The sequence below is a fragment of the Musa acuminata genome, chromosome BXJ2-1 (assembly GCF_036884655.1).
Source record: "Musa acuminata AAA Group cultivar baxijiao chromosome BXJ2-1, Cavendish_Baxijiao_AAA, whole genome shotgun sequence".
Lineage (NCBI taxonomy): Eukaryota > Viridiplantae > Streptophyta > Magnoliopsida > Zingiberales > Musaceae > Musa > Musa acuminata.
This window is the reverse complement of record NC_088338.1, coordinates 13,550,435-13,562,500: the sequence shown is the minus strand read 5'-3', so window position 1 is coordinate 13,562,500 and position 12,066 is coordinate 13,550,435. Positions and strand designations below refer to the sequence as shown.

At 35.6% G+C, this 12,066-nt stretch overlaps 1 protein-coding gene across 2 annotated transcripts; it reads left to right on the top strand.

Moving 5' to 3' along the window:
* The first annotated feature begins 812 nt into the window (after positions 1–812).
* LOC135598987 (pumilio homolog 24-like) lies at positions 813–11,849 on the top strand. Of its 2 annotated transcripts, XM_065093583.1 has the most exons (17): positions 813–1,103; positions 1,664–1,717; positions 2,905–2,966; positions 3,035–3,116; positions 3,315–3,438; positions 3,543–3,626; positions 4,593–4,707; positions 6,193–6,343; positions 6,438–6,650; positions 7,012–7,083; positions 8,005–8,055; positions 8,144–8,194; positions 8,291–8,398; positions 8,478–8,657; positions 9,302–9,376; positions 11,009–11,253; positions 11,361–11,849. In XM_065093583.1, exons 1-17 carry the CDS (start codon positions 846–848, stop codon positions 11,494–11,496), a joined length of 2,061 nt encoding a protein of 686 aa, XP_064949655.1. In that variant the 5' UTR covers positions 813–845; the 3' UTR covers positions 11,497–11,849. The 2 variants fall into 2 exon arrangements, with proteins under 2 accessions (XP_064949655.1, XP_064949656.1); XM_065093584.1 differs by lacking the exon at positions 8,291–8,398.
* Positions 11,850–12,066: the final 217 nt, after the last annotated feature.

Below are 12,066 nucleotides of genomic sequence, written 5' to 3'. Positions count from 1 at the left end.
AGACCTCCTTATTATCATTCACAATTGCTTAAAAATTAATAAAAATAATTTATTATTCATAATCTCTCTAATTTTATTTTTATTTTTATATCTTTCATTTTCTTTTCTTTCACACGGTCCTCGCCTATGTGCGTACTGTTACAAAAGTACCAACTGCCTTGCTCTCATCACCCATTATCACCGATCGTCGACTTTAATTTGTCCATGTGTTATTGATCTTTCATCGACGCCATCGATCTTACTCACCTACCATTGATCTTCCGTTGACGCTATCATCGACTTTACTGGCTATGGAAGAAGAGAAAGCTATTGTCGTCGATCACCAACCCTAGCTTGCCCATCGATCTTCCACCGATTGTATTATTGGCTTTGTTGACTATGAAAGAGGAGGAAGTCACTATCGTCTATTGTTGCCCTAAGCTTGCTTGTTTATCGTTAATCTTTCGTCGCCATCATCACTATTGTCATTTACTCTACAAAGAAGAGAAAGCTTAAGCCATCAATTGTGAGGCCTAATCTCTCCATCCATTGCCAATGTTTTGTTGACACTATTGTTAGCAATTCTACTATTTGAGAAAAAGAAGAAAAAAACAGAAAGAAAATGAGGATATTTAAATATATTTATTAATAAATAGTTTAGATATATTAAAATATTAAAAAAGAAAATTTAGATAGTAAACTAGGGATCATAAATAGTAATAAAATATTAAAATATTTTTGGGCCGGTTTGGTGAATCGACGGGTCGGCCCGATCCATTTGTGGATCCTTAAACCCCATCCAAAAACCCTAAGTTGTTCATCCGTAAGTTAACCCGGGTCGCAAGCGCTCTCTCCTTCGATCGATCATGGCGGCAGTGGGGGAGATCGGCGGATCCAAGAAGAGGAAGCGCGAGCCTTCAGCGGCGAAGGGAGGGGGGAAGCCCAAGTTGACGCAGCTTAAGAACGCTGCCTCCAAGCCGGCGAATCTCAAAACGCAAGGCTTCAAGAAGCAGCCCAAGGCGTTCGAGTTAAAACCGGGAAAGCCTACCAAATTCGGCGATGAGACCGCTGTACAGGCGAAGAAGGAGCCTAAGACCCCAAGGGAGAGGCGCTTGGCTGCTAAGGTTTGCTGCACTGCCGTCATATGCTTGCCTGATTTTGTTTGGGGCTTTTGGGTTTCTTTGTAGTACGATTAGAAGTTTGCAGATTGATTCATTTTTTTCTCGGTCTTTGTGCTTTATAAGATTGAATCGGACTGAGTAATCTTTGTATTTAATTGATTATTTATTTGATTTAGAGATCATTTTCTTGAACTTTTTGTAAGAGTACTGATGGACGAGATCTTCTCCTATTCCTCAATTCGATTGGCTTGACTGAATATTCTTGGAATTCAATTGTCTTTGACATAGACCCTTCGTTTGCTTGGTTCCTTTGGTGTAAGAGAAGGTTGGCAGACGAGAGAACTTGTATACTTGCATACTTCAATTTCTGTATGCAGCTATCTATATTTCTTTAAGATGGAGTGTAATTCCTGAAGGTTAATTGTCATGGAGAGGCTTCTAATCCTCATGGGGTACATGCATTATTAGTCTACTATTTAAAATGCTAACTTTAGTTTAATTTGCATTTAAACTGTGATGTCTGAGAATGTTCCCAGATTTTTGATACCGTTTGGTTTGTCCAGGAAATGGCAGAAACAAGGAAGAAGAAGAGGAAACCAAATTACAACCTTGAGAAAGTAAGCTTGATTTTAACTGCACAAACATCTTCTCTTCCTCTATTATACTGCAGCTTATGTTGAGTTGCCTAATGATTACATGATTTGTTCCAACAATGTCTTATTTGAATGGTTCTTGGAATAACTTTTTTGGTTGTTGTTGTTATTTTTCTTGTGTTTGTAGGTGTAAATAGCATAATCAAAACCAATAGTTTGATCCACTTGTTCTGTTTGTGTCCTAGTTTCAGCAGGATTTAGTAGCCTCAATTGTTTGGTTGAATTTTGTTTACTATGTCTCGTGGCATGTGCGATGTCAGCAAGGTGATGGTTCAGGGACATGATGCTGTGCCAGGATTTTTGTCGGCATATTAAATCTCTCGTGTGACAGACAAACACTTGTTCTATAATAAGACACATTGACGTTTGATCTATGTGTCACAGTTGATTTAGGCTTATGATGTGCAACACTTAGGATGAAATTGAGGGTTTAGTTATTTTTGGTATAAGAAGGGATAACATGGAAATGAAGGCAACCAACCATGTTTCCAGAAACTTAGGAATAGGGCAAAAGAAGAAGACCAAGAAGTATGTCAGTGGACACTGTCTTGAAAACCAAGGATTGTCCTTTTATGGAGAAAGGATTTGCTGAATGAAGTTGGTCTTTGCTGGTTGGTAAGTCCATGCACAACATGTGGTAATTGACATGACAATCCTTGGTGAAAACTTAATGCTAATACGCTACTGTACTAGTCTCCCGGGAGAGATGATTAGTGAAAACTTAATGCTAATAAACTACTGTACTAGTCTCCTGGGAGAGATGAGTAAGGAAGGCTCCGCCAACAAGAATGAACAACATTGATGGCAGCTAAGAACATAGAATGGAGAAGAAAAACCCATGTGTCATTGGTAGTACACTTAAGCCGTTAGTTCACTGGTACCAAGTTGCTCACCAATGTACATGTATTAGCTCTTAGCTTATAGCAAGCCAATATGCTTAAATTTATTGTGTAAAGTAATTTGGTGCAACACTTTTTGTTTTCTCAAACTATAGATTATGGCTTAAGAAACCCTTTGATTTCCATATAGTTAATTTCTGATCTTTTTCACCCTTTTGACATACAATATGCATATTTGAGTAATGCTTGAGATTTTTTTCTAAACCTTTTCTAAAGAAACTGCTAATAAGAGTTGAATTTGATGTTTTGCAGGAGCTTGCTTCATTGTGGGAAAAAATGAGATGTTACAACGTTGGCAAACAGGCGAGATCCGAGTAAGTGCTCAACTGTTTTATTGCTCTCCATTATCTCTCTGCTATTTACAGGGACAGTATTTCTTTAGGCTTGTAAGTGAAGCCTTACGTAAGATGAATGGGAAGTTTGTGGAGATTGCAGGCTCTCATGTTGCGGCACGTGTTCTTCAAGTGAGTTTATTTTCATACTTCTGACATTTTTCTTGTGAACAACAGACTTCTTTTATGTGTTCTCAATGTTAGATTTTGGAACCCTCAGGAGTTTTAGATGTTTAAAATTTTATACGACAAAGCATGTGATGGATATTATGCTTTTTCATTCTATTATTAACTTATTTAGTTCTTTTATGGTGTTTTACTATTTACCAGACGTGTGTCAAATATTGTACACAAGAAGAAAGAGATGCTGTTTTTGAGGCTCTTCGGCCTCATCTTCTTGCTCTTTCACGGAAAAAGTATGCAGTTCATTTAGTAAAGAAACTTTTAGATCATGGTAAGTCATATAACTTGTGAACTGGATATGTTTTATGGTAAAGCTAGATTTGAATTATGTGGATCTTTTCCATTGTTGAATGAGATTTCTTTTGTGTTCCTCAGCTAGCAAAAAACAACTAGAATGGTTCATATCCTCTCTACATGGGCATGTGACTTCTCTTCTGCGACATTCAGTTGGATCTGCAGGTTTGTAGGGTATCAAAAATTTAAGCATTCTAGTATATATTGTTATTTGATCATAATTTTGATTATGGAAAATGGACCTGCGGGCTATTCACAATCCAAATTTAATTATACTGTAACTGCATGAGGTGTAATTCAGAGGAATTCTTATCGAGGCATCTTGCCACAATTTTATTAATTTGAAGTTTATACATGTGTCTAGTTTAACAACTGATGCCCAAATTTAAGCCTTTGTGATTGCTCTATATTTATTTTGTCAAAAACAACCCTTCTCCTTCGCCCTCCTTCGGTAACCCCCCTTGTATATCTAGGAATTCTAAGGTTTAAAGCCTTAAGACTTGCCAATCCAATGAGTTGAGGTTGCTTAGACTTATAATAAGACTCGATAAAAGCTTTTATGAATAAGTGTATAGTTTATCACTATTATATGGTCTTGTTATGGACCTTGCCCATGATATTTGAGCTTAACTTATCTACTTATCTCCATGATTTTCTGCTGTGGTTAACTCGATGTTTTCTTAGGAAAGGCTATTTATATACATAATTCAGTTTCGGTTTAATTCAACAAGTCCTTTATATAGGAATACATATAACACATGCCGTTTTTAACGTAAATTAAGCTAAATTCTTTCTACGTAGATGCAAATTATATGATCATTTGACTGAATTGTTTAGGTTTACAACAATGGCCCCCACCTGCCACCAACACTGGCCCCCCTATGAAATAAAAAATTACTTGTTCTGTACCTTTTTATTTACTTTGTTCCATCCAAAAAGACCCTCAACAAATGAACAGTCATTTTGAGTGTTACACATCTTTTGATGAGGTTATTGTGCACTCTCTTTCTTTTTATCGCCAATATGTGTTGGCTTATTTTTTATAAAAGGATTTTTAGAGCTTTTGTATAACTGCTTATATTTTCAATATCTTTTTAACAAAATTTCTTGGTATCTTGTTTCTCCGTGTAGTCATTGACTATGTATTCCATTTGGCAAATGGATCCCAAAAGCAAATCCTTTTGATGGAGATGTACTCTACAGAGCTTCAATTATTTAAGGACCTGACCTTAACAAATTCAGGCAGGTAATTGGAACATAAGAGATTCTTTGGACTGCACTTGTCTTTGTATTTTCGGGTTATGAATGCATATTCTTTCCTCTTTTGCAATATGGAAATCATCTTTGGCCATACGAATTCTGAATCGTCCTCAATGAGGATGATATATTATGGCTAACGGATATGGACAAGAAAACTGTATGATTGTTTTTTTGCTTGGTTGTATTTTAAAATTGCTTTCTTTATTTTTCTTATTCTCCAATGTGGTTCTGACAAAACTGATGAGCATGTTGACTCATTGTTAGGAGATTATACCCGGGGAATTTGTATGAATTGTAATATATTTAGGGCTTATTTTATCTGAAACTTATAGACACCAACTTCATTAGTGGGAAGCAATATAAGGGCAATAAGGGAGAAATGGGAGTATAGTGTCCTAGGGATAGGCATGGAAACTTTTTTGCTTTTTTTTGTTAAATGTTGAACAAACGATATATGCATTATTGATTTTCAGTAGCTAGATACTCTTAAATAAATACTCAATAAAACTAAAGAATAGAACTACTAGCTAAGGAATTACGAAAAACTACCTGACTTCTCTCGGATTCGGTGTTGAACCACGTGGATAATTACCAAATTAAATCAGAATTCCTTGGACATTTAAACATGGTACAACTTGCATTAGCAATCCAACACGACATGGATAAATCTATATCAAACCTTTGAAAAATAGGAGTTGATATTACAAAAAAAATATTGTAATATATAATGTTGCACATGACAAAGGTTAATATTTGTTTATGTTGTTAGAATAGGCGATGCATGAAGACAACTATTATCCATAAACAAAATTATGCTTAATGGCATTGTATTTCAAGCATATAGTGAGGGTAAGAAGAACTTCTAAATGGAGCAATATGATTCTACTAGTTTCATATTTCAATAATTTGATGGTTAATACAGAAGGCATGTAAATAGTCTATCTAATCATATATCCATCTCTATGATAGTTAACGAACAAAATACTACCCTGAAATATCCTATGAGGCTAAAAGTATCCAATCTTTTCAATAATTATCTGTAAGTTTGGATACGTAATGGAAGTATGTGACTCATATTCAACAAGTATTTCCTGACAGATTTAAGAAAGCATTTAAGTGATGTGTTTGGTAGCTGCAGACTAAGTCATTAGATCTAGGTGCTGATGTGACCTGGAAAAGGATAGGATAAAGAAGGAATGCTTCCAAAGAGGTTAACCAAATTTCCTAACAAAAATCTGATCTTCTAATCAAAAGATAATACTTTGAGCCTATTCAGGGCTTCTAAAACAAATTCCAGTGGTGAAACATACCATGCAACCTTAAACACCCTACTGCGATATTTTTTATGCTTTTATATAATATAACGATTATGTTATTTATGTTAGCTGACATGGTTTTATAACACAACAATGTTTCTGTTGCCATCGACTTTTTATGTTATTTTCTTCTGATGTGTCCCATCTCATATCAGGCTGGTGGATATAATTTCTAAACTTGGACTACAAAAATCATCTGTGTTGCAACACATGATGTCTGTGATTCAGTCACTTTTGGAAAAAGGGATTGTTGATCATTCCATTATACACAAGGCCCTCATGGAGTTTTTCACAATTGCTGATAAGGTGATCTTTGTCATGTTTACCTACTGCATCTATATGTTGTATAGCTTTATGCTTTTTAAAACTTAAAGTTTGTGTCTATTTTTTGCATTTGAAGTCCTCTGCTGCAGACGTGATTCAACAATTATTACCTCTTCTTGTGCGAGAGTCAGCTTCTGCAGAGGAGAGTCCTTATTTCTCAGCTCCAGAGATGCAGAAAAAGAGGAAAATTAAAAACAAAAATGTGAAAGAACCACTTCTTGCTCGGATGATTCGCACAAGAGATGGTCTAAAGATCTGTATCCTCTGTGTCAAGCATGCAAGCGCAAAGGTGTGTAATAATGTTTGTGTGTTCAATTTTGTCTTCCCTTCAGCCAGTTAGTTGAGGTGCTTATTTACTATATACAATGCGATTTATGGTGCATTGCCTAATTGATCTCAGGTAATTCTCATGATAACTTGATGCATCTGTTGCTTTTATTTCTCGTAGTCATGCATATACTTGCCTTCTAATCACTAATTGAAGTGGCTTTTATCAATATGCTATCATTCTTGATCGGGCATGGAAATCTATGATTTGGTCTTCTAGATTACACAGCATATAATACCACAGGAATCAGCTTAGCTTCTTTATCCTATAAACTTGAGTATTTCTTTTGTTTGGAATGTTTTAACTTGATTCAATTTCACAGGAAAGAAAAAAGGTTATTAAAGGCATAAAGGGTCATGTCAGAAAGCTTTCACTTGATCAACTTGGGAGTCTTGTAAGCACTCTTTTCTCAACCCTCAAAATACATAAGCATCTGTATGAACTGTCTAAATTCAGTTTGACAATATGATGTTGCTCTCTAGCATTGCTTTCGTCCATCATATTTCTATTGTCCCTTGTTAACATTATTTTGATCAGACTTGCAAATTTTTTGGCTTTAAATATGTATTCTACAATTCTTCTGTTATCATAATATGTGCCAATGGCATGTCTTTTCTTGTTAGCAGCGGTTTCCAGTATGATCTACAGTCATTTTGTACATATTTGATCTGGAAACTTGTGACCTTTTTAGTTTTACAGTGATAGCTTGCCTTATCAAATATCAAGAATACTCCACTGCCTTCTGTTACAAATATTGAATAGTGGAGGAATTTGATCAGAAAGCTTCTGGTGACCTATCATATTCTGCTGTAATTCACTAATTTTCTGTACTCTTTTAGGGACCATTTGGAAACTCAGGGCTCTTTATATTTGCTTATTTGGAAACTTTTGGTGTTATTCATGGATTACATTGGTACATAAGATTTAGTGGACTGGCAACTAATAACTTGAGTCTATCCGAGTTTCTAAGCAATTAATCTATTGAGTTAGGTTATGACAATTTGTATGGAGTGGATTATGACATGTAGGAAATTGCTATCATGAATGGTGCAATGGGCATGCCTTGATGTGGAGTTACCATTGATGTTCTGTGTGTCCAAAAACCATTTTATATATGTTGTACATTGACGAGGAATCGTCTTTGGGAGCGACATATTATGAAACACTAATGGCTCCACATCGGGAGTTATTGATGGATTAAACCGGTATATAAAATTTGAGGTGTCCTAACGCTTTATTTGTGATTTTGAACAGTATATGAATTCAATTATATGGCATAATAAGTTTGTACTAATTTGGCAAAATTTTATTCCAGTTGCTAGTTTGTGTCCTTTCGGTAGTTGATGATACGAAGCTTGTAACAAAGGTCAGTGATTGCTCGTTTGATATTTGATGTTAAAATTTTGATTTTGACCTTCTGAAATTTGTTGAAAATTTTTTATATCATTTGTCAGATTGTAATACGGGAGATGCAAACAATGCTGAAGGAGCTGGTATTGGATAAGGTAGTTACTTTGTTCTGATCAATAGCTGACATTTTTTGAAGTGTTTCTTGATCCGATTCTTGCAACTAAGAGAAAAGAGATCTCATGAATTACCAGAATGGAAGACGTACAGTACTGCAGCTACTTCATCCACAATGTTCACGCTATTTTGCACCTGAGGATTTGGCTTGTCTAAGTTTATCTGTTCCTTCCCTTTCTGCACAGGCAAACATTATTTCCATCATTATGTAATTCAAGCTAGTAGCAGATGTGCATCATATGAATCCGTTCACTTCCATCTCAGGCGGAAGAGACAGAGGACCCCATGGAAGTTGGCTTGGAGCAATGCCAAAATGGGGAGGCTCCCATGACAGATAATGAGAACAGTGAAGTTGGTAGGAAGAGTGTGCAGTTAGATACCGTAGGCAAGAAGGATTCATTTCGCAGGAGATGTGAATTGATGGTTGAGAGTGGGCTTGCTGAGGTAACACTTAATATTCTGCTTCAGACATGCAATATTCTGGACCATTTTTAGCTTACAATGTTTAATGGTCAAGTGTCAAAACACATTTTCTTTTGCTTTCCTCTTGTACCATAATATTGGACACAGTTTTAGACCGCAAAATATGAAGTTGGAGGTGGGGATACAGGAGAGTTCTGTCAAGCTTTGGGTCACATTCAGTATTCTGGTTGGATTTAGTTTGATTCACCTATTCTTTTTTTGTACTTTCTGAACTCTTACTGCTGGTAACAGGTTCCATTCTTTTCTTGATGTGTGACTTTTACTACCGTGCCTTTAATTGACATTCCAGAACTCCTTGTTCAGTTCTTTGCAAAATTGCTATCATCATGCTAGTGTATTTCCTCCCTCTCTCTCTCTCTCTCACACACACACACACACACACAAACACACATGCACGGTTTCCTTGTTTCCTTTTGCTGGTTGAGAGGCTACTCATTAAACTTTAAGCTTTCATTAACTAGAGTGTAAATGCTGTTACTAGATTTTTTACTACTATTTTCAGAGAAACTAAAAGTAACAAAGAACAAAATTGGTTCATTTTATTTTGTGAAATATGCACTTGATGGTTTTAAAAGATTTCATTGTTTCTGGTCATTCTACTGCAGGGACTATTTGAAACTTGTACTGATAACGTTGGTGAGCTACTCCGTTCAAACTTCGGCAAAGAAGTAGTTTATGAGGTGTTCTTTTTCTGTCACTTTCTTCTGAGCTGCTGCATTAATTTTATTAGTTTCTCATTTTTGTAGAACTACTGATGTATCCCCTCATTAGCCGATCTTCTATTTGATTTGGTTAAAAACATAATTAACAAAATTGCTATTGAAAGGCGGTGGTCTAATGTACCAAAAATTGGAGACTATTACATACTGCAATAGTTTGAAACTATGTATTTGTCGTTGGAAAGTTCCACACATACCTATATAGATAAATATAAGTATAAAAAAATATAAATGTGTATATACTCCTTCCCTCTGAAATGCTGAATTATCATTGATGGCCGTGTCTGTTTGCATATGTGAAAGAAAATTATCATGTAAAATTTCTCACATGTGAACATGGAATGTACGGAAGTTTTCATATTCTAGAATTTATTTTCTACAGTTTTTCAGTGGGACTATATGAAATTGTGTAAGCAGTATTGATTTAAAATAATCATATGACCTGCTTGATATCTGTATTATAATTCTAGATTCAGATCCCATCCGACAGTTAATTTGTTTGTATTTTTTTACACAGATGTTTATTTTTAATTTTAGTCTATATTTCTTTCTTTTAATAATGTGAATTTATGTATCCCCTGGACTATTATTTAAAATTAAGCTTGGGTTGACAAGATTATAATCACTTGATATAACCCATATCATCTTCAAGCTTTCATAAGACGATATTGGAACATTGTGATCTTTTCCTGAAGTGACATTCTTAATTAATTCTTGTCTGTTCTCTCTTTGGTTGTTCATCGACTATTTGAAAGGAAGCATGTCTATTATAGTTAACAGTACTACCGCACGAACTCGAAACTATTTAAAATTTATATAGCTACAGAGCAATGGCGGATCCTCGTAAGCTTTTTTATCCCAAAGCTTACGAGAACCTCTAAAATTTCTTTGCAGCAAGTTCTTTCTTTGGCTGGTTTATGTGTCATTGGAGTTTTAACATGCCAATGGCCTTTTGTTCTGGATTACTGTTTCTAGTCTCCAAATATTAGGAAGTACTTTGACTTTCACAATTTATATTTATAGAACTATGATGGAAAAAAGCAATTAGTTTATTGTGTTATTACTACCAAAGCAACAATTGATCGACGTTGTGATTCTTTAGGTTTTTTCTTAATCGTATTACATTATATCTGAAGAAACAATTATGACAATAATAATAAATTGATATTGGAATTGAAGTCTACAGTTTTTACCCATGAGTTCACGGCTTCCAGACAAGGTATCTATCTCCCTGCTTGTAGGATCAATTCTGTGTGCATTGACTTTCCCAATGTCATACATTAACAAGACTCTCTTGTCTAGATATTGGTCTTCCGCAGGAAAGAAGAATAAATGTCCCCAAAGATATCCTGATTCTCAACATGGATGTATCCTATTTTGTATATGTTGTGAATCCTATTGTTCATTAGTGGTTCACATGGACATGCCTTGGTCTATTTTCTGGCGTCAGTGCCCTATTAGGCTCTTGAAAAAGAAAATTAATTAAGTGTCTTAAAAAGATTAGTTTGTTCTTTATCATTTAATCTATTACTGAAAAGGACATGATGTCTTGCGACTATATTTTGTTTTCTCATTCTGTTTCCTCTGATGCAGCTAGCTGTTGGTGGAAGTGACGGTATCTTGCAATCTTTTGCTGATAGAATGGATGCCTTGCATAAAGCAATAGCTTCCCTGGCAGCCCTGCCCAAGACAAATGAGTCACAAGAGGAGCATGTTTTGGAGAACTTCCACTCCAGTAGGCTCATCAGGAAGCTCATCCTTGATTGCCCTGGTTTCGCAGCCACTCTGTGGGAAATGGCTTTGGATGGGAAGTGCGACGTCTGGGCTCAAGGCCACAGGTAAAGGGATGCTACTAGAGGAGGAATAAATAGAGTAATTGCTAAAAAAATGGTGTTTGTGTACAAATATCTGTGTTCACATTGGATTATTTGGATGTCTATTGCAGTTGCAAGGTGCTTCTCGCATTCCTGGAATCATCGATTTCAGAGGTTAAAGACTTGGCGAAGCCTGAGCTTCAGCCTTTGATGGATCGTGGTGTTCTTAAAGCTCCTGAGAATAGGTTGGTTGAAAAAGGAGTTTGAAGCCTTCCTGCAGGTGGAAGGGTGTGAATGCAGTTAACCAAAAAGGGTTCATCTATTAACCTTTCATCAACATGTGTACCAGCTTAAGCAGCACACAATCTCGGCAAACTTGGAGGTCATGATCCATTTCTGTATCTGGATTTTACTAGGATTTATGCCAGATTAGAAAAAAAATTTGTATTATTTCTGTGCTTTCCGAACTAAGAGAAGGAAAAAAAAAAATCAGTAATATGAGATTGTATATGCTAGCTACTATCATTGGTGTTATTTTATAAATCGCATGACATTATTAATTATATTCATAACGATAGTAACAGTGGTCGTGGTGATAATGATCAGTTTTGATTGATGAAGATGATGTTAATGATGTTGATCATGACACCCAAAAAATGGTTTTATTTTCATGTATTATTTATTCTCAGATCAACCAACCTGTCGATTGATGCCATGCCTTTCGCATTGCACAAATCAGAAACTTATTAGCCTGCCTATTGACGAAAGATAGCAGCAATTTCTATTGCGTCCTATAATGTCATGTATTTTGATATGCGTGTATAATAATCAATCAAA

Coding starts and splice junctions, on each gene's coding strand:
- LOC135598987 (XM_065093583.1), top strand. CDS start 846: ATGGCGGCAGTGGGGGAGATCGGCGGATCCAAGAAGAGGAAGCGCGAG. Junction 8,056..8,143: donor ATACGAAGCTTGTAACAAAG/GTCAGTGATTGC, acceptor ATCATTTGTCAG/ATTGTAATACGGGAGATGCA. Junction 8,195..8,290: donor AGGAGCTGGTATTGGATAAG/GTAGTTACTTTG, acceptor ATGAATTACCAG/AATGGAAGACGTACAGTACT.